General features: G+C 40.9%; 1 protein-coding gene across 3 annotated transcripts in view; it reads right to left on the bottom strand.

The window, feature by feature from the left end:
* NKAIN2 (sodium/potassium transporting ATPase interacting 2) overlaps window positions 1-17,081 on the bottom strand; it is a 1,108,432-nt gene extending 1,091,351 nt beyond the window's left edge. For 2 of the 3 annotated variants that reach the window (XR_005748699.1, XM_040350350.1), the window contains exon 1: window positions 16,609-17,081. Coding sequence is in view for 2 of the 3 variants with exons in the window: in XM_040350350.1 (XP_040206284.1) it covers window positions 16,609-16,662 (54 nt within the window). In the remaining variant the exon portion in view is untranslated. The remainder of the gene's footprint in view (window positions 1-16,608) is intronic. The other variant, XM_040350351.1, reaches the window with a different exon arrangement.
* Window positions 17,082-27,054: the final 9,973 nt, after the last annotated feature.

Here is a 27,054-nt window from a genome sequence, read left to right as displayed (position 1 = left end):
CACCAGTAAATGCATATATTAGGCAAGCATGGGGGCCTCATACAACATCAAGAGTTAAACAGATGTGTACGTAAGTCTACAAAGCCTAATTACATGTAATAGAAGTCTCGCTTATATAATACATTTAGTCTATCCTGTTTCCAATCATCATCATAGAAATGCAGAGCTTGGGAGAATGGATAACAATCTGGATAACTTGCAATAAATAAAGGCAGGTATTTTTATGTAGGGAGACTCGCTATATACAACACTGAATGGAAATTACTGGTAGAGCTTCATTTGTGAGCCTCGAGACAAGGCCTTATATCCTCCTCCACAAAGTCTGGGGTCCCCCACAGAGTTCCCTGCTTGAAGAAGATGTCATGCCTTTGAAGGGTTCTTATAGAGTTTTGTGCCCCCTCCCTCTTTCCCAGAGAATGTTTTTTGCTTGCTTCCCGAGCTGGTGGGAGGTGGTCACAGAAAATGAGAGGAACTCTTCCCAATGAGGACACTGACAGTATATAAAGGTTTGGTGTATTACAGTGGAGGTTTTAACCTTACACCAACATATTATCTATGTATTATAAATAGATTAAATTGATTTTGCTAAACAAGAAACACAACATGGTAAGCCAATTTGATCTAACAAAAGATCTACAGAAGACTTGCTATCTGGTGTATTTCAATCAGTCATTTTACTAAGTGTAAGAAGGCAAAACACCCTCATAAGTCACATCATAAGTCATAACCATGTCTACTGTTCTTAGAAAACCATGATAGGAAGGACAATTATGCAGTTTAAGGATATATGCAAAGATCTTTAAATTGTTTTGTAATGTTTATACAAGTTTGGTGTTACACAAAAATGCTACACATCTTTTAATAGGTCTCACAGTCAATCCTTAGATACATAATAAGTAGGGATAAGCAGAATGGTTTTGACTGAACTGATTTCCACAGTGGCAAAGTGGAAATTCGTAATTTTGCTCAAAGTTGCCTAGGTGAAATTAGTTTTTTTCTTTTTATTGATTTCGAGGATGTTGTTTTAGGTATATAAGGTAGTTTAGTTTACTTGACTGAGTGTTATTTGTTAGGTTTGTTATGCCTTTGTTATGTTTGTTTTTTTGGTGTATTTGAATGTTTTTTGTCAACACACATTTTTTATTTTACTATGTTATTTTTTTTGCACTATGTTTTTTTTTTTTCTTCTGTGAAAACCAATGCAACATAATTAAAGATAATAATGGGGTGTGTTGGGGACACCAACATTTCCAGAATACGTGAGTTAAAATTAAGATCAATACATCCCTAATTCCAACCCAAAAAAGGTGAGTTCACTTTTATTGTGCTTGCCCTTTAATTCTATTCAGCCCCTGAGTGCAGTCTGCCTTGTTAAATACTTACTTTGTCCTTTCACCAGTGTGTGGCCATACCCAGCGCTTTCCGGCACAACTGTTTCCATCGCCTCCTTTATTTATTGCACGCAAGCGCATTGATCTCATTAAGTTCTATAAGTGAGCCTATCCTAGCTGTCCAGTAACATTTGCAACAAATGACTCCAATGCCCTTCACTAGGAAAATGAAACCTTTCAGGTTTGCCCATCCCTAATAATACATATTTTTCCAAAGCATAGACCATAGCCTTTAACTATTTTAACGCACTATGGTTGTTTTCATAATTATCACCACCTTACATCAACTGCATTATATGTGTGTAGATTTATGCACATGGTACATTTTAAAGACATAGGCCCAGATTCACATACATCGGCGCATATTTATGCTGCCGTAACGTATCTAATATACGCTATGCCGACGCAGCGCACAGAGGCAAGCACTGGATTCACAAAGCACTTGCTCCCACTCGCTCTTAAAGATACGCTGGGTTTCCTCTGCGTAAGCCAGCGTAGGTAGAATTGGGCGTGAGCCATGCTAATGAGACGTGACCCCATGCAAATGATGGGGCAAGCGCCATAGAAGTACTTAAAATGAACGGCGCATACGCCGTCCCGAGGACGCATCCCAGTGCGCATGCGCAGAATCACATCGGATCTACTCCCTAACATACGCCGGATCACTGCCTACAACGTGAACGTAACCTACGCCTAGTCATATTCACGTACAAGGTAAACGACAAAAGATACAACGGCTTTTGTTCCCTGGTCCATACCTTTGCATGGGTTGCGCCTCCTATATGGGGAATAACTTTATGCCAGACGTACGACTTACGCAAACCGCGTATATTATGCGCCGGGCGCAAGTACGTTTGTGAATCTGCGTATCTCCCTCATTTGCATATGTGCATAGAAAATCAATGGGAGCGGCAAATGTGCCCAGCGTAAATATGCACCCACGATACGCCGGCGTAGGAAAGTTACGTCGGTCGGATGAAGCCTATTTTCAGGCGTATCTCAGTTTATGGGCACGCTGCATAGATACGACGGTGCATACTTACACTTACGCGGCGTATCTCGAGATACGTCGGCGTAAGTGCTTTGTGAATCCAGGCCAATGCTTGCTATGTATATAAACTGTAGCAACAGCTGCCAGGTTATGCACCCTTTTCAACAAACTGCACCCAGGATGCCTTTCAGGCAACACAAGAAGTGAAGGTAAATGTACTAAATGGGGACACAGACAGGAATAAAAATCAACTAACAGTTCTAACCATTACACGCTCACAGCAGAACTAAAACATCAATTGGCTTGAGTTCTACTTCAATGCAATAGAATTAAACTTAACCCCTCTCAATGAAACCAGAGATAATATTTTCATACAATATAATTATACCTGAAACCTTTCATCAAGCAAGCAAAATTCCTTATGAGGTCAGTGACTAATGTTTTGGCAAAAGAGTCATAAATTGTGAAGTTTCCTAATGCTGTGGATTCGTACAGATATGGAGATGAGTGAAAAATATTGCAATACATGGGGCTGCTATTTTATGCTGCTGTGAACTACAAAATCTCCTGAGGTAGCAGGATATAATTCTTCAAGCTTTTCTGTATCAGCTATGATAATGAAGCAGGGAACTATGTATAAATCACTATGTGCAAAGTAAATGGCTGCTTAATGTTTGCTTCTGTGTACATTGCTAATCTCTGTATTCAATGTGTATTTTTTAGAAGTTCTTTTCCCTGCCATGTGTAACCATGGGGAGGTCAATGGCAACCAAAAGACAGAAAGAAGGTGACAACCAAAAGAGCAGGTTGTTTTGACACTTCGAACAAGTGAGATTAAATATTCTGTATCATAAATATAAATCCTCAGCAATATAAGGTACAGTGCAGCACTTTTTACACCTCTTGCTATTTTGAATTTATGGGCAATTTCTATGCTGTATATGCAATTAGCAAAGCCTCTGCTTGCACTTTGCACTTTAATACATTTTCGAAGAATCAATCCATATTTTTTATACCAATTGCATCATACCTCAATGCTTATAGAGACACTGTAACTTTGCTCACTCAGAGTGAAGAGATGAGGTCTTTTAAAAAAAAACACTCACCGACGATGTAATACAACTCCACACAGCAGTCCCCACAGCATCATTGCTCCATTCTTTTGAAAATAAATAAATAAATCTGGATATGGAGAAGCATATGACCTCCTTCCAGTGTCCAAATACCAAACACAAACACTGTCAATGTGAGCTAGAAGACGACTCCTTGTCAGATGTTATTGGAGCTCCCACAGGAATTAACCCCTGTCTTCAACAGAGGAATGGAGTGGTAAGGGAATGTGACAAAGGTGATTAGTGTGATGGAGGGTGGGAGTGGGTGAGGTTTGCATGAGCATCTCCCATTTGCCCCAAAATGGCAAAATAGTAGTCTTTTTAATCCTTTCGTGACCAAAGATTATTGTTGCCTAGGTGCCCAGGGTAAATGTTACAAGTCAGCATGCATTAGCTAAAAAACACTTCCAGCCCGCAGTATGTCATATGACGTCTTTGACTTTCAGTTGGGATATCTGAATGATGCCTGCAACTATCATTTTTTTCTGCCGGCGATTCTGTGCACCGTAAGAATGATCATAGAGGCAGTTCCGTGCGCTTGATCATTCTTACAGGTGACGAGAGGGGACATCCCCCCTCATGCCGCCCTCCGGTGCTATTCCAGCACTTCTCCAGCGCTTCTCCGGGCTCTCCCGTGCCATTGGGGACCTGGAGAAAGAATCCGCAACAAGGGGATGAAGAGCATAGAGATTTCCAGTGACAAGATGGTCACCAGTCATCTCTATGACTGTCAGAGGCCTGGGCATGACGTTATGATGTCATGTCCGGGCTGTGGATGTCAAAAAATCGGTAATCTCAGCTGGAAAGCATCAGATCTGTCTTTTTTTTACTTGATCTGATGCTTTCCAGCCTGGAGGAGAGATGTGGGGTCCTATAGACCCCATATCTCTCCATAAAGAGTACCTGTCACACACCATTCCTATTACAAGGGAGGTTGTATTTTTTTTATACATTTTATACATTATACATTTTATAATTTTTTTAAGGAAATATAGGTACACTGTTCAAATAATAATAAAAAAAGCCAGGATTGAGAGCCAGCAGCTGCACAAAGTGAACAAAATAGCTTTCCAATCGATCTTCTATGAATTACACATCCCCTCCCCCCATGCAATGGAAATGTGGCGATGGGAAGATGAGGTGGTGTTATTAGTGAAAATTAGGAAAGCAGCCTAGATTGACAACGATGCTCTTTCATACATACAACATGGTTATTGAGCATTGTCACCCTATGACAGAAAGTGTGTTACCTGGAAGAATCCCCAGATGAAAATAAATAAAGAAAAGATAAAAAAGGCAAACTAACACAACCACATCATCTAAAGTGAGTGATTAGCTGAAATATGTGATATTTTTGTTTAAGGTTTAGATACATTTTCATGTATGAAAAATGTACTGATTGCAGGGAGGAAAGGATTTAAAAAGGCTTAAACATTCCCAAACAGAAATGAAAAGGACAAAGGCTAACAAGTTTAATGCTAGGTGAAGTCTAATGAAATGACCTTTGGTCACTTCAAGCAATCATGCACAAAAAAAGCTTTAAAGTCACATGCATTTACTGTACTGTATATGCAATTAACTCTTTCCAGTGTACAGCTTCCACGTATAAACTTGTCCCAGCACTGTCTAATGTGTCACCACTATTCCCCATTTGGGTGACACCATCATGTAAAGCACTCATAAGAACCTGCAGAAGAATCTAAGCTGTCATTCATTCTGTAAGGTAAACAGCAGCCACATGCAAACGGAATACATCAGATGTTGGAGCATCCCCCCGTACAACTATATTTACTCTTGGTTCTCAGCCGATTACAGTGTTACAGAGTTTCATAAAAGAATTGTGCTTCACAAATAAAGCTAATCAGATACCCGCTACAATTGCAGCCAATCAGAAGATGGTGAATGATCTCATCAAGGGATGAGTGAATCTATCTGAGGTTGGTTTGCAAACAGTTTCTTGAATATTGCAAACTTTGTCTCAAGCTCTATAGAAGTCTATGGATGTGAATCCGGTTGTTCAATTCTGGCCATTTGTAGGGCCAATAAACAAGCTAATGTCAACAAAAGTCATGGGAAGCTTGGCACTGCTGTGAGGGACATGCACTGTACCAAAGCCAACATATTAATAATAATTAAAAAGTATCTATCTCTATGAAAACTTTTCAGCTCTCTCTAAGTTACAAGACACACTCAGGCCTCGTACACATGACCGAGTTTCTCAGCAAAAACCAGCAAGAAACATGCTGTTTTGTTTTTTTTTGCCAAGGAAACCGGTCGTGTGTACACTTTTCGATGAGGAAACTGTCAAGGATCTCGTCGAGCCAAAAAGAGAGCATATCTTCTTTTTCCTCGACGGGAATGGAAAAATTTGGCTCGCCGAGATCCTCGACAGCCTAACAAGGAACTCGACGAGCAAAACGATGTGTTTTGCCCGTCGAGTTTCTCGGTCGTGTGTACGAGGCTTCACAATATGGCTGCAGTGAGCTCATCATTTTATAAAAAGGAAGCTGGGTTATCCATTCCTTTAAATTATAGGCCATGTGATTCAGCTGTTTAGGAAAAAGGCTATGCTTGGCATTATAGGTTGTTCTTCATTTCTAATGGGTAATATGCAAACTTTGCAAATCCTGAGGATTTGCAGAAAACCTATGGTAGTGGTGAGCCTCATCCCTAATGTCAATACGGTATATTGTTCAAACTACAGACCATAAAGCACCCTACATTTTTGACTGTGGAAAATCAACCGAATGTTCCTAGAATGAAAAATGGTGAACACAATTCTACTAGTGTATAGCCAGTTTTAGTTTAGTGAATTGTGTAAAGTTAAACTGACTGAAAATGTATAAAAGCTCTGTTCACTTTAATCATCCAATAAGCAAACAAGATTCTTATTTTTCAATATTGATCAGAAGAAAAATAACACAACACAAGTATTAATTGTGAACACAGCTTAATTTAAAGTGAATGTAAACCCATATTTAAAAAATAAAAATAACAAACCTGTCATACCTACATACTCTGTGCAATGAAGCCCCGTCCTCCTCTTCTCAGGTCTGTCACTGGTGAACCTGGCTCCTCCCCCTGCTGAGTGCCCATCATAACAAGCCACTTGCTATGGGGGCACTCATGCAGGCTCACTCCTAAGTTATGCTTTGTGTGTCCATTGACACACAGAGCATGGCTCAGCCATGCCCCCTCCTCACTAGCTGTAATTGACAACAGCAGGAGCCAATATCTCCCACTGCTGTCTTTTAGCCTATGAAGAGGGAGAAAGCAGAGAGAGACACTGCTCTTCTGCACAGCGCTGGATTGAGATTGGGCTCAGGTAATTAGTATATAGAGGTATTAGAGGGGAGCTGGGGGCTTCTGCACTCAGAAGGCTTTTTATCTTAATGTAGAGAATGCATTAGGATTGAAAAAAAAAACAGCCTTTAGAACCATTTTAAGTCACTAAACCCAGTGACTTTTCAATGTGAACATGATGTACTTTATTATATCAACCACAATATTTTCTTATGCAGGAAAAAAAGCTTTGGAATTCTTCAGATAATATGTATTAAGATATGAATAACTGAAGCAAAATGTTGAGGCGGCAAGGTTCACTTTTAGTAAATCAAAGGTTCGACATTTTCAATTAAAGAATTTTGTGAAGCTGCAGATCTTTTGTAGGTTTTGTGTTATCTTGGGAAATGATAGAAGTAATGCTATAATAGTTCATCAGATTTTTGCTCCTGTTGAGTATTTATAGATGTGGCTGTTCTATCTTATGAATAACAGTAGCAAAACCTGTAAAATAGTTGGTTTTATAAATCAGTAAGCTTAAGGATACTAGCATATACTGTATGCACTTGTTCTTTGAAGAAGATCAACTCACTCTTAAGCCCTGTACACACGATCGGTTTGTGTGATAAAAACGGACCGATGGACCGTTTTCATCGGATTAACCGATCGTGTGTGGGCCCCAGCGGTTTGTTTTCCATCAGTGAAAAAAAATAGAACATGTTTTAAAATTTCCCTATGGATAAAAAACCTATAGAAAAAAACGATCGTCTGTGTGGAACTCCATCGGAGAAAAATCCACGCATGCTCAGAATCAAGTCGACGCATACTCAGAAGCATTGAACTTCATTTTTCTCAGCACGTCGTAGTGTTTGACGTCACCGCGTTGGACACGGTCAGATTTTTTACTGATGGTGTGTAGGCAAGACTGATGAAAGTCAGCTTCATCAGATATCCGACAAAAAAATCCATCGGATTAGATTCCATCAGATATTGGATCGTGTGTACAGGGCTTTAGAGTTTCAGTTCTAATTTAAAATATACCAGTAAAAAAAATTGCACCTTTCAGGGGTGGCAACAAAGAGTCACTTCCTTACTGCCTTTAATTTGCCATATCTCGCTGTACTTTTTTGTATAAAAAAAGCCCTAAAACCCATTCTAGGCAAAATATTATACCCCCCAACTTTCACCTCCTCTAATTCATAATGCAAGGGTTTGTCCTAACTAGCGAAACAAGATAAATTAATGTAAGTAAATCCAGTTCTTTCTTGACCGCTATTTCCATGTGCAGAGTGCCACTAATCCAGGGATGCAGATGATCCCTCATTGGCCAGCCCCCTACTGTTTGCCTGTGTCAGTGTCACTCCTTTTCTGAATCCTGAAGAGGACTCCGCCACTGCAGCCAATAGGAAATGTCCATCTCGCACAGACAGTTATATAGATATGGATGATTGCTTATGGTGAGAGAATTGTATTAAATAGTATCCAATCATTGCCATCCACCTAAACCACTTTAGAGTAACCAATGTGAAGAGGATTTTTTTTTTTATTTCACTAGATGCACACATGAAAAATGATAGCAAACATGTTAAATATGCTTATTTTAGAAACCCAAAAATATGAATATAATATCAAGGCTATGGTGAATCTCATGGCAGCCTCCTTTCATTGCCCATTAGAGCAGTGTGCACTGTTGTGAGCCTATTTGCATGTATTTGTCTCTCTATTTTCTAGGTATTCACTAGATAAACTTGCTTCTAAGAAGAAAGTGTAATATAGGGGCTGGAGTTGTTGGCAAGGAGACTTTGGGGATACCTTTTTAGATTGCTGGCTTGTGATCTGCTGGGAGGCCACTAATAATGTGCTTTTATCTACAGCTTTTGGCTTAGGACCTCAGCAGAACACTTCTAGTCTATCCATAAGCGTAAAACATGCTCAATTGTTTAGCCACTGTCTAGTCTTTATTGGGTTATGTCACCCATTCTGTGGGTAGCCAAATTTTATATACAGTGTGCGCAAAGTGCATTTTCAAAATTTATCATTAAGTCATCATGACTTAGTTAATTTATTTAAAAAATAAACTCAATTATCAATAATCAATGGATTGTAATCTTAGCTATTAAATGCATGCTCTTCACGGTTTTCAAACCCCAATAAAGGGAAGTCATCAGTGAAATTCACAATTCCTTCCCATGTTTTATTTATTAGCTTTGATAACAGTGGTTCACAGGGGTAGGTGCATACAATCCCATGTGCATACATGAAAATGTTTAATTATCTATCATCTTCGGTTTAGTAGTAAGTCGCTTGATGTGTCATCTACCACATTTATTGCAGTCTCCTTTTAATCCCTTTCCCCTATTGCTTACCCTCCTTGTTTATTTTGTACAACAGCATAACACTTGTGTCACATTAACCAAACATTTACTGTTGTTGTAGCTTCCCGGTGCATGCGTTTCAAATTACAGTGATTAATATACCTGTAGTAATTGTTTGATAAATGCCACATTGACAGCTTTATAAATATGCCTCTATTGTAAATGTATTTATATAAGTCGGTTAGTGGAGGCTACAAACACAGCAAAAACCTTAAGTGGGTAATTGTTATTTAAATAAATCACAAATATTTCACAAATTTGCAGATTCATCCTCAAGTATCAGTAGTTTTATGATAGTAATTCATTTATGATAACGTTTACTGCAGTTTCTTTGACATGGGTTGGACACTGGTGGGTAGACCATTTGGTAGCTACAGTATATATAGTGATATTAGGTTTCATTTATATGTAAGATTTTTTTTTACATATACATGATCAAATTAACCAAAGCTGAATGCCAAGCAAACAGTTAAATATACTGAGGATATATGTATATACAAGCTATTTTACCTGCCATTTATTCCTGAGATTAATACAACCCTGTCAGATAGCATAACAAACCTGGAGATCTGTATTTTCTCTACTCAAGTTAAAGGAGAAGTCCAGCCTGAGCTTTTTAGGCTGGGCTTCTCCTCTGGGTCACAGGAGTGCAATTCGTTTTGCACTCCTTTTTCAGCAGAGAGCGGTCTGAGGTCCACTCTCTGCTGATGTCACTGCTATCAGTCGAGGCACCGCATCATCCCGACTTCAGAAGTCTGGATCCGCCAGTCTGCCTTGACTGATGGCAGTCTCAGTGTCTCAGAGAGTCATTGAGACAGTCGCTCCCCGCCCCTACACAGCTCAGCGCTCCAATGTATGTGGAGGATCAGAGTAGGAGAGATGCTGACTGACAGGCAGCATCTCTCATCTCGTGAAGGTGAGAGAACCGAGACATCAGTGATGTTCGGTAGCTCGGTTCTCAGTGCAGAGATGCCGGGGGACAGATGCAGCATCGGTCTGATGCTGCATCCACCTAGGAAAGTATGAATAAAAAAACATTCTTCTCTTTTGAGTAATACAAACAGGTCTAGTTCCTGCTCCCATTCTGTGTTTGGACAGTAAGGGAGAAGCAGCAGATAGATGAGCTCATCTGTCCAGTGGAGGCCCGTCCATTGGGGGAGCATGGGTGCCGCCCCACCATCTATGCAGCTAACCCCCTCATCTACATACAGGGAGCCAGACACATGGATTCCGAATGTTTTTTGTTGTGTTTTTAAGCACGTGATTAGAGCCAGAGGCTCTAATAGTCTTCAAAAAGGGTGGGCTATTGTAACACTGATTCTCCTCCCGGCCAATCATGAAGCGGGTCATGAGACCTGTCACCCGATTGGCCGAAAGGAGATCCGATTGGATTGGTCACCAGGTGAAGAGAGGAGACACAGGGGAACTGAAAAAGCAGCCACTGCCACCCAGAGCGCTGCCCGCAAGATGGGGTAAGTGTGGAGCCCCGATTGACTGACCGACCGGGGGTTTTTTTTGCCTGTGACCCAACCGACTGGTGGGGATGGTGGCAGCTGGATTGTTTGCAGCATCCCCAAAAGAAAACTCAGCAGCCACCACTGCATTTGTTCATTACTTCATTACGCTGCTCTATGCTCCTGTCAACACGTTCCTTTGCTAACACATAATCACTGAAGCACTGAAGCACACCTAATTGGCTCCTTGTGCCTTGTCTACAGAGCTCCAATCTGAGTACTGCTGTACAGGATCTTGCAAAAGGCTGATCCTAAGTCAAACCCAGACATAAACTTAGGGTTCTAGGCTTAAAAAAAATGCTTAGCAAATATCTCAACATCAGCAGAAAAGCCACCAATAATACCCATAATGTGTGTAATATGTGTGAAATGTCAGTTTCTGTTTGTTGCGTTTCATAGGACAAATGTAGGAGTCCTTTACATTCAGTACTAAAAGAAAAAAGACTTAAAGTGGAGGTTCACCCGAAAACTTAATTTTTAACATTAGATTGATGCTCATTTTGTCAAGGGGAATCGGGTAATTTTTTTAAAATCGAAGCAGTACTTACCGTTTTAGAGAGCGATCTTCTCCACCGCTTCCGGGTATGGGCTGCGGGACTGGGTGTTCCTATTTGATTGACAGGCTTCCGACAGTCGCATACATCGTGTCACGATTTTCCGAAAGTAGCCGAACGTCGGTGCGCAGGCGCCGTATAGAGCCGCACCGACGTTCGGCTTCTTTCGGCTACTCGTGACACAATGTATGCGACCGTCGGAAGCCTGTCGGAAGCCTGTCAATCAAATAGGAACGCCCAGTCCCGAAGACCATACCCGGAAGCGGCGGAGAAGATCGCTCTCTAAAACGGTAAGTACTGCTTCGATTTAAAAAAAAACGACCCGATTCCCCTTGACAAAATGAGCATCAATCTAATGTTAGAAAAAAAATTTCGGGTGAACTCCCGCTTTAAGAACATTTGGCCAGAAGAGTTAACGTATATTCATCTGATACAGAAAAACTTGATACGAAAAGACTGCACATGATCAGAAACAACTAAAACAATTCTTTGTCATACGAGTACAAGTCTTTGTCGTACGGGAATTTCCTGACAATTAGTACCATTCTCAGTTTAGACTTGCTGTGAAACATTAGGGAAAACCGGACAATTGTTCGCCCGATTTTCTTATAGCGTGTATCCAGCTTAACAGTATAGGCTAAAAAGATTTGACCATAAGTGGAAATAGTAAATACGTGGGAGACCTCTGCACTGTGTACAAAATGTATGGAGATCCCTCTGCTTACCACACTTGCCATCTGTGTGTCACTAGGGAGTTTTCCTTTCACTTCCTGCTCTGTCAACCCAACAGAAAAAAAGAGGATATATTTTCAATGTGAAGGATAACACTTTTTGGACAGTTGTAACAGAAACAAATGTCCATGACAGAAGATTTCCCCTGACAGCTACAAATTTTAGAATTCCTTTCACTTTCATTATCAGTGACATTGGTGATAGGAACAATTAGAGAGAGAAAATCTCCCTAGCGTGGACACACAAAGCAATAAAAACAGTGGTTCTAACGCCTTACCACTCTATCCAAATCTAAAAAAAAGAAAAAAATGCCTTATCATTAAAGACTATAGCAATAATTCTGCTTTTGTTGTTCAGAGGAATTGTTTTGGAACTCATAGCCTTTGAGAAATCAACTAACAAATGTTCTTAAGTTCCGTTATAAATTAGTTTCTGAAGTTTCCAAATTGCTTTCAAAGATGGATCCCTGGGGCTTTCATTGAGAAAGGCACCAACTTGATACTCTTAAGCACCCCTCAAGATACTGATGTGTATGTATTACAGATAAGCAATGTACACTGCTAGAGCACTTTTGCCAGAATAAGTTGAATTATTAACCCTGTAATAAAATGAGCAATGGTCTTGATTCTCGAATATGGCATTGGGCTAAGTCACAAAAGATTCCACAGTTCATTTTGTTTCAGTTTGTCCATGCACCATTTTACTGACCACCGACTTTCTAACTTTCCTGTTAGTTTGGCCATCACATTTGTAGCCTTTTAACATATGTACATTTTTTTATAGAGAATGTATGCTTTTATATCCTTGATATACTCGTCAAGCATTAAATAAGCAGCTTTTTGCCTTTACACCATTGTTGCTAAGTAAGCAGCAGTGGAAAAACAATGTGGTTGACACTTTCCATTTAATGCCTGTGTAAAGATTTTTTTTGCTTTGGATAGAGTGGGGGGAGGGTCAGACCCTCTGTCAAATTTTTATTACGGTTTGTGTCCCTGTTTCAGAGACGGACCCATCTACTTGTCCTGGTGACTGTTATCACCAGGACAAAAAAAATTGTGAGGGGAAATGCAAAATGTTTAAGTTGTCAATAGATCAAGGGATGAGGGAAAATTATCCAATGGGGACAACTGTTTAAGACGCAAACTCCCTTCACTTTGGAAATATTTCATCTTCCTTCATAAGAAGTCAAGGAAAGTCTCCCCAAGGTTTCATTGAAAGCAATATGTAACGTGATAGTGTTTTTTACTTTTCCTACTGTATGCACAACTCTACAAGATTTCACTACACTTATATTTTTGATATACCGAAAAACAAAGTGAAATTCCAGGCATCATTCAAAATTTAGGTTTAAACAGTGTTTACTAGTGTACAATGTTTTACAGTGGTTTCTGTTTTTCTGTCTGCTTCTTGACCCTGCTTGAAATCTAGGTGGATATTGCTGTCCACCTTGGCCAATGACACAACTAGAAAATGGTTGCATATGTATTACTTCTGTTATCACTACTCATCCAAAAGCCACCTGGCCAAGACTGTGGGAATTTGTGTCGGCCATTTAGGAAGCACAACTGTTTCTTAATACGCTAAGTTATGCCCCAAGTTTACAAGTCTCATGCCTCTGATGACCAACCTTACACTCCATTCCTTCTCTAGTCAATATTAAGAAGATGCCACAAACAATTCAAAATTATGGTGGCTGATTTCTATGTCAGATATTTAACATTAACACTAGATATTTACATCAGATATTCAATTTCTTTTATATATCTTATCTTATGTGCATGAAAGAGTGTTCATGTGTACCTGTAACAATCTAAGACTTCAAGGTTTTCACTTTACCAATAAACAAGACTATCCTATAGCAATATTACAAAATATTTTGTATTTCCGAGTTTTTTTTTTAACCAACACATGTTATTGTAAAGCAATAATTAACAATATTTTTTGCATCCTTTTCGTATAGATTTGATATTCAGTGACAATGGGCACAGAGACCGATTTTTAAGTGTAACCATAACTATATCATATTATAAAATAATAGTATATCTGAGAATCAAGTATACATACATCTTGAAATGGAAATATAAAACAATAGTTAAATAAAAATGAGAACTACTGTACATAATATTATATATAATAATTATAATAAAAAAATGCATGCATATACACTGTAATGTTTATATATATATATATATATATATATATATATATATATATATATATATATATATATATATATATATAGACAATTAGTATAAATATGTATAAATATATAAAAATATTTTTTCATATATTAATTTTAATCTTAATAAACAAATCCCCAGCAGTCACACAGTAAGAAATAGCAGTATATTAAAAAAGGACACCCTTCTAACTACAGATTCCTTGCTATAATAGCCCATTTCCATGTCTGGGCGTAAAAAGCATTGCTTCTTCTTTTTTAATATATAGATTTTGAGTGTTTTGATGTATTTAAACAGACCTTTTTCATGTGTTTTATATAGGGGAGAGAACTTTCTGTTTAGCTCAAAGCATTAAAATTTACATAAATCACTTGAATATAGTGCATGATTTTTCAAAGTGGTTCCATTTATCCCTATGGAAACTGTGCAAATTCCTCTATACAATTCAACCCTCCAAAATACAAAAAATATAAACTGTAGCAGTGAAAATGTATGTTTGATATTACTGTGTATCTTAATTTGCTGGTGCAGAAAACTAAAAACACTAAATATAAATGTACCTTACTGTGCAGCCAATATTTAGCAAAATGTGCTACAGATTCCTTTTAAACACAACCATTGAGAGAAAACTCTTCAGCAGACCTGAATGAAATACAACTATTGGTACCCTGACTGTGCTGAAATATTGTACATCTGCTGCCAACTAGTGTTATTTCCTGGTAGCTTACAAACTTTTGGGACATGACATTTTGCTATTTTCTCTATTTATATCATCACTCTTTTGTGAGGTTTGTACTTTATTTATTTTTTGCTAAGTAATTGCCATACGTTGCTGCTTTGTTTCCTCTATTATTTTACATTCCATAATATACAGCTTTAGTAAATACATCAATGTTCAGTGCAGGTAATGCAGATGTCATATGCCATCATTTATATTGTCCAAGTAAAAACAAGACATAACATGTTGCTTTGTTCCATAATTCAATTCAGGACCATCAAGCCATAAAAAAAAAAAAAAGAAAACACAAAGTATTGACTAGTTCTGGCCAATAAAAATACGATTTTAAAGCTGTGGGAGCACAAGACTGCAAACAAAAGGACATTGGCATTCATCCCAGTGTTATTCTACTCAATGCAACTTTTAGACTGTAAATAAATTAATCTTGCCAATTAAACAAAGGCTAGCATGATAAATATGTATAGAGTTCCAAGCAGAAAATCATTAGAATAAGGTCAAATTGATATATCTGCATTAATGGGTACACAGCACAGGAAGAGGGCTACACTACAAAATACTGGACACAATAAACGCAAAGAAAAAAAAAAAGTTCTAGATACTGGAGATCTATTGTGATAAACAGAGCAAAGGATAAAGAGCAGAAGACATTATGAAAGTCAAAGCAAGTGGGTACTTTAACCGTTTCATTGCTTTTTTCGCATCGCCTGTAAACATGCAGCATGAGATTTAAAAATAATCAATAATACTTTAATGCAGTTAAAATCCAGAATTGCATTAATTACACTTAACCAAGCCCTTATTATTTTTTCCACGCATTCTACAGTTATGCAATCCCTAGTTTACTATTAATACCCCAAAACTTCAAAGAGGCCATAGAGCAGGGATATGCAATTAGCGGACCTCCAGCTGTTGTAAAACTACAAGTCCCATCATGCCTCTGCCTCTGGGTGTCATGCTTATGGCTGTCAGAGTCTTGCTATGCCTCATGGGACTTGTAGTTCTGCAACAGCTGGAGGTCCGCTAATTGCATATCCCTGCCATAGAGCAAGGGTCCTCAAACTACCGCCCTCCAGCTGTTGCGGAACTACACGTCCCATGCGGCATTGGTAAAACTCTGACATTCACAGACATGACTAGGCATGATAGGAATTGTAGTTCCTGAACATCTGGAGGGCCGTAGTTTGAAGACCTCTGCCATAAAGCAACATCAGAGCATCCCAGTGAAGACAGCATTGCCAATGTATATTAAACTCAATCACTGCTGGATATCCTTTATGTAAAGATAAGACATGTGTGCTGTCTGGTTCATCTCATTGAAGCAGACACCAACCCCATTCATACAAGTGGAGCCTTAATACAGAATCAGAAAATACCAGCACTATATTCCTGGTAATCCTTAAAGTACCGGGTAAGTCTGCAGTATTACCGGGTCACTCTTATAAGATTTGTGACATCTTTCTCACAGCTCTAATATTCCATATTTTATCCTTAGAGACTCTCCCAGGCAAGTGAGGACTCTCTGTCAAGAAGGTTAACGCTTTGCTCTCCAAGTACTAGTTTGTTCAGGTAACCTACATCTTTGCGCACAGCAAAAAAAAAAAAAGTATTTCAAAGCAATGTAAAATCTAACAGACATTTGAAATCCCACATAGAGTCAGCAAAAGCTTACACTGATCAGCCTGCATTCAGTGTCATCTGACAAATTAAGGATGAGTAAAGATACCCTTGTGTCACTTACCAGTTGCATCCCACAAATAAACATGAGTGTGCACCTGCCACTGCAAAAACCCATGATTTCCAAAAGCCTGCTGTTCAAAGATCCTGTGTCACTTGCCTCCCGGTGAAGTCCAATAGAAGAAGGAAAGGTTTGATTCCTTGCGTGGATTTTGCTGGTCTCGGAGGTGACTCTTTTATCCCACAAATGGAAAGAAACGGCATTAGGACCTAGAAGTTCACCTGCAGCCTCAGCATACCTTTACTTGGTAAGGGAAAGGATAAATCAGGGTTTTTGGAGCCATAGACAAGAAGCTGATGTCTGCAGCCATTCAAGGCTCACATATCCCACGACTGCAGGCAGCTCGTAGAAGCAGCCTGGCAACATCGCAGAGCCTGCATGCTGTAAGCAATGTAAGCGCTGCTGAGCGTGTATCACATACAGCAGAGGAGGGATGCTCACATCCACACAAGGGGAAGAAGGAGGAGGAGGTGTGAGAAGAAGAGAAGAAGAAGAGGAGGAGGAGGGGTACCAAGGGGGGGAGATCCTCTCTCACTTTCTTCGCCACCTATTTCTCCTCCTTGTCTTGGTCGTCGAGACATCTGACAGTTCAAACTGTGTTATTTAGACATGTTGCCTAGGGACCTATAAGAAGAGTCCTAAAATCTTACCTCTGATGTTATACGGTTACTTAAAAGAAATGAAAAGAAGAATGCTGCCCAGCAAGTCAAGTTAACTCTTGAAAGCCATTCACAAAAAATAAAAATAAAAATGATTTTAAAGCTGAATTTTTTTTCTTTCAAATAAGGTAAAGATTGCATATCATTCCTCTGCCCCAAGATGTAAACAAACATTTAACCGTTGCAGTGTAGGGGCCCCACTGCAATAATAAATGTTTTTTTTTTTTTAAAGAGGAACTGCATTATTTAACCACTTCAGCCCCAGAAGGTTTTACCCCCTTCACGACCGAGCAATTTTTTCGTTGCGGCACTGCATTGCTTTAACTGACAATTGCGTGGTCGTGTGACGGTGTACCCAAATAAAAATCCCCCCCCTACAAATTGATATTTCTTTTGGAGGTATTTGATCACCTCTGCGTTTTTTTTTTGCTCTATAAACAAAAAAGGTCGACAATTTTGAAAAAAAAAAAAAAAATTTTTTACTTTATAACATATCCAAAAAAAAAAAAAATGTATTCCTCAATTTAGGGCAATATGTACTGTATTGTGCTACATATTTTGAGTAAAAAAAAAATCCCAATAAGCGTATAGTGATTTGTTTGCACAAAAGTTATAGCATCTACAAACTATGGGATATATTTATGGAATTTATATTCATTTAAATTTTTTTTAGTAATGGCGGCCATCAGCAGTTTTTAGCACTCCGACTCCTCGCATGAAATAACGTACAGGTATGTTATTTTGCGCAGAAGGGCCACCCTGCTGTAGTATATCTGCATGGGGTGGTCCTTAAAGCGGAGCTCCACCCTAAAAAAAAAAAAAAATCCAAAATGCTGCAAATTTTTTTTTTTTTTATACATACCAGAAGTGCCTGTTGCTAGGCAGATCATCCTAATCTGCCACTTCCTGATCCGTGGTCCATCTTCTTTCTTATTTTCCTCTTTCTGCCTCCTGGGGAATGGGGGAACGGTGTCTTCTGGGACCTTGTGTGTGTCCCAGGAGACATCGCCCATTTACGTAGCGCCGCACGGCTCGCGCATGCGCAGTAGGGAATCGGGCAGTGAAGCCGCAATGCTTTACTTCCTGATTCCCTCACCGAGGATGGCGACGGGGCAGCAGAGACCCGAGCGATTGCTTGGCTTCGGCTTCCGTCATCGCGGGCACCCTGGACAGGTAAATGTCCTTATTAAAAGTAAGCAGCTACAGTGTTAATAGCTGCTGACTTTTAATTATTATTATTTTTTTTTAACCGGACCTTCGCTTTAAAGGAATTGTAAAGGCAAAAGGCTTTTTATCTTAATCTTAATTATTCTATGCACTAAGATTAACAAGCTTTTGTGTGTAGCAGGCCCCCCTGCACCCAATAATACTTAACCTGAGCCCCTTCTCTGCCCAGCGATTCCCTCGGCCATTTGGGACTCCCCTACTGATTGGATGGCTCCCATGGCTGTCCATCAAAGTTAGTTAGCCAATCAGGGGAAAGAGGGGGTGGGGCCAGGTCAGGGCTCTGTGTCTAAATGGATACAAGGAGCTCTGACTCGGCTTGGGTGCCCCCATAGCAAGCTGCTGGTCTATGGGGGCACTGGACAGGAGGGAGGGCCAGGAGCAGCAAAGAGAGACCCGAGAAGAGGAGGCTGCTCTGTGCAAATCCACTACAACAGAGTCGGTAGGTATAACATGTTTGTTTTTTGTTTTTAAAAAGCAAGACTTTACAATCACTTTAAGTGGTTGAAAAAAAATGCTGTAGCTGCTGGTTTTAATAAACAGACACTTATTAGCCCAGGTATCCAGTGCTGTGTTTACCTTGAGCAGTTCTGTTTTTGGATTTCAGGGCACAGCCATTTTGACTGTGGGAAGCCAGCTGTGATTTCCTGCTGTTTCACAGATAACTCTCTGCTGCGCATGCATTAAATCAAGCTGCACTGACAGGTTGCAGGCAGGGAGGAGGGCGCTGAACATCCGCAAGTCTTGCCTAAGTGTAGGTTCACACTGAATGCGGCTTTGAAATCGTGCATGTCAGTGCGACTTCGGATGCGACTTGGTTGACATCTGTGCGACTTCATGCACAGATGTCTATGCAAGTCGCACCTGAAATAGCCAATTTTCAAATTGGAGCAGCACTGCAAAATCATGTAGTGTGCGACTTGTCATGCGATTTGACCTGTTGCACTGGTGTGAATGGGGACTACATAAAAATTGTGGAAGTGGGTACCTGTCAAAAAAGGTACCCATTTTGGCTCTTCTCCGCTTGGCTACCTCCTCACAGGGTAAGCACATCTCCCCAGCTGGACATCCGCTGCCTGGGGACCCAGCAGTGCCACATACATACGTTGGCCAGGTGAATCCTTCCAGGCCTAGCAGGTGTATGGCGGCCATCTTGGTGCACCTCTACAGACGCTTAAGGCCTTCCCACCCCCTTGGAGCTTGATTCAAGCCCCATTCCACCACCAGAGCACCCTGATCGGACAGAGCAGGCTACCAGTGGTGGAGTAAAGAAGGATTCCTCCCCTATTAGTGGAGCTGACAGTAGCGGTGGCCCTGATCCCATAGCTACATGCGGCGGCCATATTGCTACACCCAGCCATAGAGCCATAGTGTTACAGGGGTCTCCTTTACTCCTCTGCAGATGATTTGCTCCCTGCATCACAGCCTGGGTTACCTAGCCTGAAAGACTACTACCAGGGATGCTCTGGTCCCTGTTCCTTCCCTCCATGACCCTGCACTGCTTCTGCAGCCCACACAGCCACAGGAGTCACACTATCCGCCTCCGGGAAATCCCCCTGGCACTACATTGCAAAGGTTGGATTCCAAAAACACGTTTATCAGGGATTTAACCCGCTGCAGACATCCTGGCCCTCACAACACATGGAGCGCTTCCTGCTTAGGCCACAATCCCCGGCCTCGAGTATTCCAGCGTAACCGCTGGATGCCGCGGATCATCTAGCAACAACGTCAAGTATTTTCCACATTGACAGCTCACCCCAGCAGTCAGATCCTGCTGATACAGTCACAGTGGCAGTCCTGGACATGAAATTACAGGCCCTACTACAGGATCTGATATGGTAATATTGCCAAAGAAGTTGGGAAAATTGCTCAGGAACTCAGGGGGAAAATCGATCAGTTAGGTGCACGAACTGACACGTTAGAGAACAAATTTCATGAAATCGTACAATATGTGCATGTCCTAGAAGAGGACAATGCAGCTCTCAAACATACTGTCTCCCAGATCCAATTGCAACAAGAAGATTTGGAAACTAGGGAACACTGTCAAGACTTAAGGATCCACGGAGTCCCTGAAACTGTAAATGATAAGAAATTGTGTGCCTACCTCCTGGGTCTCTGTTACCCTGGCTCCACACATACCAGATATTGATTGGTGCCTAGACAGGGCCAATAGATCCCTGGCTCCAAAACCACCCCCTGGGTCCAATCCAAGAGACATAATAGCCAGCTTCCACTATTATGACAGAAAAGAGGCCCTCACTGTGGCTACACGTAACAAGAACCGCATTTACTTTAAAGGATCCAAAATACAAATATTCAGCGATCTATCACCATAGCTAAACGGCGCAAACCTCCGCCCGATAACAGCGCACCTTCAACTTCACCAAGTACCTTACAGATGGGGGTTTCCCTTCAGAGTCTCAGCCTCAAGAGATGGAACGCCATACTCCATTAGAGATCTTCATGAATGCAAGGCCTTTATCCATAACTTGGGACTGCCGCCTATCCCTGAGGAAGACCTTCCACCTATACCTCCCAATTTGGCCCTCAAACCCCTCCAGGCTCCTGCAATGATCTGGACCCCGGTCTGTCAGAGACACCAGAAGGCTTTTTCTACCCCTCAGCGCTCCAACCCATCCAGACCTCCCACTTGAAGCTCCTATGTCTTCTTGAAGTGATCCCTTTTTTTGTTCCATGCGGATACCTGGGACATCCGCTGATGTTTTCCGGTGTCTGTGGGGGGTGCTCTCCCTTTCCTTGTTCCTGAGGGCCCTATTTCCAGGACGTTGGCCTTGCTGCCTATGAGGTTCTAGTTGGTTTTTACTTCTATTTTTACCAAGATATGGTATCTGTTTGAGATAATGTCTCCTTTGAAGGAACGGGACCCGTTCCACAGATCTTGCTGACCGTCATGCTCCTCCACACGCCCATGGTCTGTGGCCATGGTCTCCTGAAGGTTTTTTTCACCTTCAGGCTTTCTAACAATTTTGTGTTAATTTTTTTTCTTTCTTTTTTATCAAGTCATTTTTTTACCTGTTTTTGTTTTTGTACCAGGTTACTGTCTGTTCACTCACTGTATTTCTAACTGCTGAAGTTGACTCTTGTATGTTTTTTCACAGTCTCCTTGCACTACAGTATCTTTTATTCATGTATTGTGTTAAATTAATGTCTGATTCCTACTCCAAAGATATCTCATGGCTTTGAAAGTATTTTCATGCAATGTTAAGGGCTTGAATTCCTTACGTAAGCGATGGATAGCTCTGAAGGAATTCAAATCCTCTGGGGCTGACGTGATCATGGTTCAGGAGACACACTTCCATCCGGGGGGTTCTTTTAAGTTTGCCTCCAAAATGTTCCATACTGTCTTTGTAGCCTCTGACCCACCAGGGAAGGCTGGGGTAGCCATATTGATCAAGCAATCTTGTCCTATACAAATTCTTGCCTCAACTCTAGACCCCCGTGGTCGGTATGTTCTCCTGAATTGTGTTCACTTTAACACGTCCTTTACTTTAGCTAATATCTATGCACCCAATTCGGGACATATTTCTTCAGAGGTGAGTGCGTTTCTGCCAGATCTTGCCTGAAGTGGGAGTCCACTAAACAAAGATCAGAGCTTCTTGACCAATTGCACACAGCAGAGATGCACTTACTTCGCTTAAGTCCCTAGATATGAGTGGAATCTCCAAGTCTATGTTTTGGTCTAGGCAAAAGTTTTATGAATGTGCGGACAAACCACATAGGATGCTGGTTCATAAGCTTAAACCTCACCCATCCTTATCTATCCCTGACCATATAGTACAACTAGATAGCACTCCTACCTATTGTCCTCAGACCATGTCTGGGGTGTTTGGAGACTTCTATAAAAAAAACTCTATAACTGCCTGAGTTCAGACCCAGTGACCCAATTCACACAAGAGAAGTTAGACTTCATTTTAACACCCCTGCAACTTCCAAAATTGACCCCAGATAAATGCTCCTCTCTTAACTTGCCTATCACTGCTGTAGAAATGGTGTACGGTATTAAACGACTCCCTATGCATAAAGCTCCGGGCCCTGACGGACTCCCATATTCTTACTATAAAACCTTCTTCCCAACCCTAGCCCCATATATGTTAAATTTATTTTCCTATTTGCTTAAGGGCACCGTCCCTCGTTGTCCTTTTGTACACGCATATATCACGGTCATCCCTAAACCTGGCAAAGACCTGTCCATCCTTGATAATTATCGCCCTATAGCCCTATTAAATTTGGATTACAACATTTTTATGAAAATACTAGCATACAGACTCTCATTATTATTGCCATCATTGATTCATAAAGATCAAGTGGGCTTTGTCCATACGAGACATGCAGGCGTTAATACGCGACACACGATAGACCTTATCAACCTATTAACGAAAACTAAACGCCCCACTTTAATACTTAGTTTAGATGCCCAAAAAGCATTCGACCACCTCAGTTGGCCTTTTATGTTCGCAATCTTATCAAAAGATTCTTTGGCCCCTTTATTCAAGCCCTTCAGGCTGTATACTCAAATCCCACCTCTCAGGTTCAGCTCTCCTCCCATCTATCGCCGACATTTTCCCTTAGCAATGGTACGAGACAGGGCTGCCCTTTGTCACATTTACTTTTCATCCTCAGCTTGGAACCCCTGGCAGTGGCCATATGTGAATGCTCTACTGTTAAAGGTGTACAATTACGTCAAACGAAATATAAGCTATCTCTCTTTGCAGATGATGTTCTCTTAAAGCTTGCGCAAACAAAAACAAAGTCCCTTTATGGTGCTACAACAATGTCAAGCGTGACACAGTCCAATCTGTGAAAATAAGATACTCAATACCCAGTGCAGCCGCCAACCACTGGAGGATGGGCACAAGAACTCAATAACAAAAAAAGCAGCGCTCAATGGGTAAAGTCATAAAACTTTATAGTCTAAAAAATAATAACATAAGTATTAACACACACAATCATAATAAAAAAAACTCATGTATATAAAAGATATAGTTAATATGATAATAAGTCCAATAAGAATGCCACTGAAGAGAGTCCTGTGATGGAATAGTTAAAATCAAATCCTGTGTCGCTCAAAAATACCGCTGTTGGTATGGTACAATAGTCACCTCAAGACGGATGGAAAAACGCTGGTAAGGTGGCTCAAACAGTACCTGTAATGGTCAGATGGCCAGCAGCAACAGATGTAAACCAACGTGTAGTGGGGAACCCGGAATGGCAGGACCGTACCAGCAAGAAGGCGAACCTCCGCAAGAGATCAGAAACGCCGCCGTGATGTGACAGGGCGGGCGAGCTTCAGCCAGGAGTCGGTGACGTAGCTGCGCTGCCACGAAGGATAGTCACGTGCAGCGTCACCAGGGGAGTAGCGATAACAGGCCCGACACACTCTGATGACGTGACCGCGATTCTGCCAATCGGGAATACAAACACAGGCATCAATGGTATCCGTCACAGGGCGGAACATAGCCGACAACCATAGACAGGACTCAAAATCAAATGGCAGTCAAATGGAATTTTACGGAGCCGTGACTGACATGTTTCGCGTTCCTAATGCTTTATCAAAGTCCTTAACTATATCTTTTAAATACATGAGTTTTTTTTTATTATGATTGTGTGTGTTAATACTTATGTATGTTATTATTTTTAGACTATAAAGTTTTATGACTTTACCCATTGAGCGCTGCTTTTTTTGTTATTGTGTTCTTAACGCTTACACACCCACACACCCTCCCTTCCCTCCATAACATTTTATCGTCTTTTAGTGCCATTTCTGGTTTTAAAATCAACACTGCCAAAACTGAAGCCCTACCTATGAATATCACCCCCTCACAACTGGCTCTGCTTCAACAAAATTATACCTACCGTTGGTGTTCCCGCTTACTGAAATACTTGGAAGTTCAGCTAACGTCATCAATTTCCATCTTGTACCAGGCTAATTTCCCTCCACTTTTCATAGAAATCTTTGACCCATTGGACCACCCTTCCCCTTTCCCTTCTGGGATGTATTAATGTCTGGGGCAGATGTGTGTTTAAAAGCCTGTGCTGCTGCTGGTGTAATCCTTATGTCAGTGTCAGCGAAAGGTTAAACTATAGAGCACAAAAAACAATGAAATACAGGAAAAAAAGGGGAACAAAACACAAATCAAGGAACACTTAGAAGTCTATTTAAACATGTTTTTTTACTCAGGATTTACCTAAGATGCATACAATTTTTAAATAGCATTTTATTGGGAAAATGTGTGAATCCTTTGTGAAAGTTTAATGAATATTCCGTTAAAATTTGTCTTGATAGACCCCTAAAGGATAAAAATAAACTGTCCTAAATACACCAATAAAAAACACACATTTTAGTTTAGAGACTTTTATTCTTTCATCTTGAATGGAACCTCATGTGGGCTCTTTATCCTTATAGTTCAAAAAAAAGCTGTTGTGCTTGTACAATTTTGTTAAACTTTAGTTCAACAGAAACATTTAGAATTTAAATAGAGACTGTCGGGGTAGAAGCTATCACTGTTGTCTTGTTTTTCAAAATGCAAAACCTTAAACTGTAATCTTATCTTTGTTTCATTACATAAGAAGCAGGATTAATACTTTGTGAATCATGGGACTGAAACAAGCATGTGCATATCAGAGGTCCAATACATAATGGCCCAGATTCAAGAAGCACTTGCGCCCGCGCAACCATAGGTTGCGCGGCGCAAGGGCTTACTTGCTCCGGTGTAACGAGTGCTCCTGATTCAGGAACCTCGTTACACCGAATGCAGCCTAGGATATGACAGACATAAGCCTCCTTATGCCTTCACATCCCAGGCTGCATTCTTGCGTTGGCCGCTAGGGGGCGCGGCCATTGTGATCGGCGTATAGTATGCAAATTGCATACTACCACCGATTCACAAAAGTTGCGCGGGCCCTGCGTACGCAAGGTACGGAGTTTCCGTACGGCGCCTTTAGCATAAGGCTGCTCCTGCTAATAGCAGGCGCAGCCAATGCTAAAGTATAGCTGCGCCTCCCGCTCGTGAAATTTAAATTTCACGTCGTTTACGTAAGTGAACCGTGAATGGCGCTGGACGCCATTTACGTTCACTTAGAAGCAAATGACGTCCTTGCGACGTCATTTGCCGCAATGCACGTCGGGAAAGTTTCCCGACGGAGCATGCGCTGTTCGCTCGGCGCGGGAGCGCGCCTAATTTAAATGATTCCCGCCCCCGGCGGGATCATTTACATTAGGCAGCCTTGCGCCCGGCTGTTTAGCATATTGCCCGCGCAATTTACGGAGCAACTGCTCCGTGAATCGCGGGCAAAGCGCAATATTTGCGTGGGCGCAGAGAAAAAAATTTGCTCTTTGCCCACGCAAATATTGCGCGATTCTACCTGAATCTGGGCCAATGTGTAAAGGCAAATTTTAGATCAGATTCTATCTGGCATTTTTATTTAAACTAAACTTGGGAGCGCACATAGGTGCTGGGTACCACCATTGGCACTTATCTTCTGCTATCTGTCGCCCCACTAAATCTCCATAGTAGCATTATCTTTATATTGGTTCTAAATCTAAGTCCCTCACAATGCAGACATGTGTGTTTAATGGTTCTGACAATGCCTATACACAAAGGCCACCTAAGAAAAACTCTTTAATGCATATGTAAGAGATTTCACTTCTAATGCCACGTACACACGATCAGAAAATTCTGACAAGAAAAACGTGGATTTTTTGTTGGCGGAAATTCCGACAGCAAAAGTCCGATGGAGTCTACACACGGTCGCAATTTCCGACCAAAAGCTCACATCGGACTTTTCTTGTCAGAATTTCTGATCGTGTGTATTTTACCAGAATAGGTAATCTGCTACTAAACAGGTGCAACAATAGAATCAATAATGAAAAACAGGTTTAGTATGACAAAGACCATGCATACACTGCATACAAAAAAAAAATACAACTATGGTGCAACATATTATTATATTAGTTTCTTTAAAGCCTCGTACACACGATCGGATATCTGATGGAATCTAATCCGATGGATTTTTTTGTCCGATATCCGATGAAGCTGACTTTTATTAGCCTTGCCTACACACCATGGGCCAGATTCACAGAAGAGATACGATGGAGTATCTCAGATACACCATCGTATCTCTGATTTTTACTGGTCCTATCTATGCACCTGATTCATAGAATCAGATACGCATAGATAGGGCTGAGATCCGACAGTGTCACACTGTGTTACACTGTCGGATCTTTTTTTGGATTTAAAAATGGCGTTCCCGCTGATTTACACTGAATAATATGTAAATCAGCGAGATACGCCAAATTCACGAACGTACGCGGACCCGACGCTGTGTTCTTACGTCGTTTCCGTAGCGCGGTACCCGTCGTATACTTACCCTTTCTAAAAGCAGGGGTAAGTATTGTTAAGTATGGCCGTCGTTCCCGCGTCGAATTTGAAATTTCCTACGTCGTTTGCGTACGCCGATTCACGAACACGCGGTTCGCAAGTCCCGCTCACGTCGCAACCACTGACGTCCTATTGACGTCAGTGGGAGCAATGCACGCCGGGAAATT

The sequence above is a fragment of the Rana temporaria genome, chromosome 4 (genome assembly GCF_905171775.1).
Source record: "Rana temporaria chromosome 4, aRanTem1.1, whole genome shotgun sequence".
In the NCBI taxonomy this organism is placed as follows: domain Eukaryota; kingdom Metazoa; phylum Chordata; class Amphibia; order Anura; family Ranidae; genus Rana; species Rana temporaria.
Note: the sequence above shows the minus strand (reverse complement) of the source record. Positions and strands in the feature narration are given on the sequence as shown.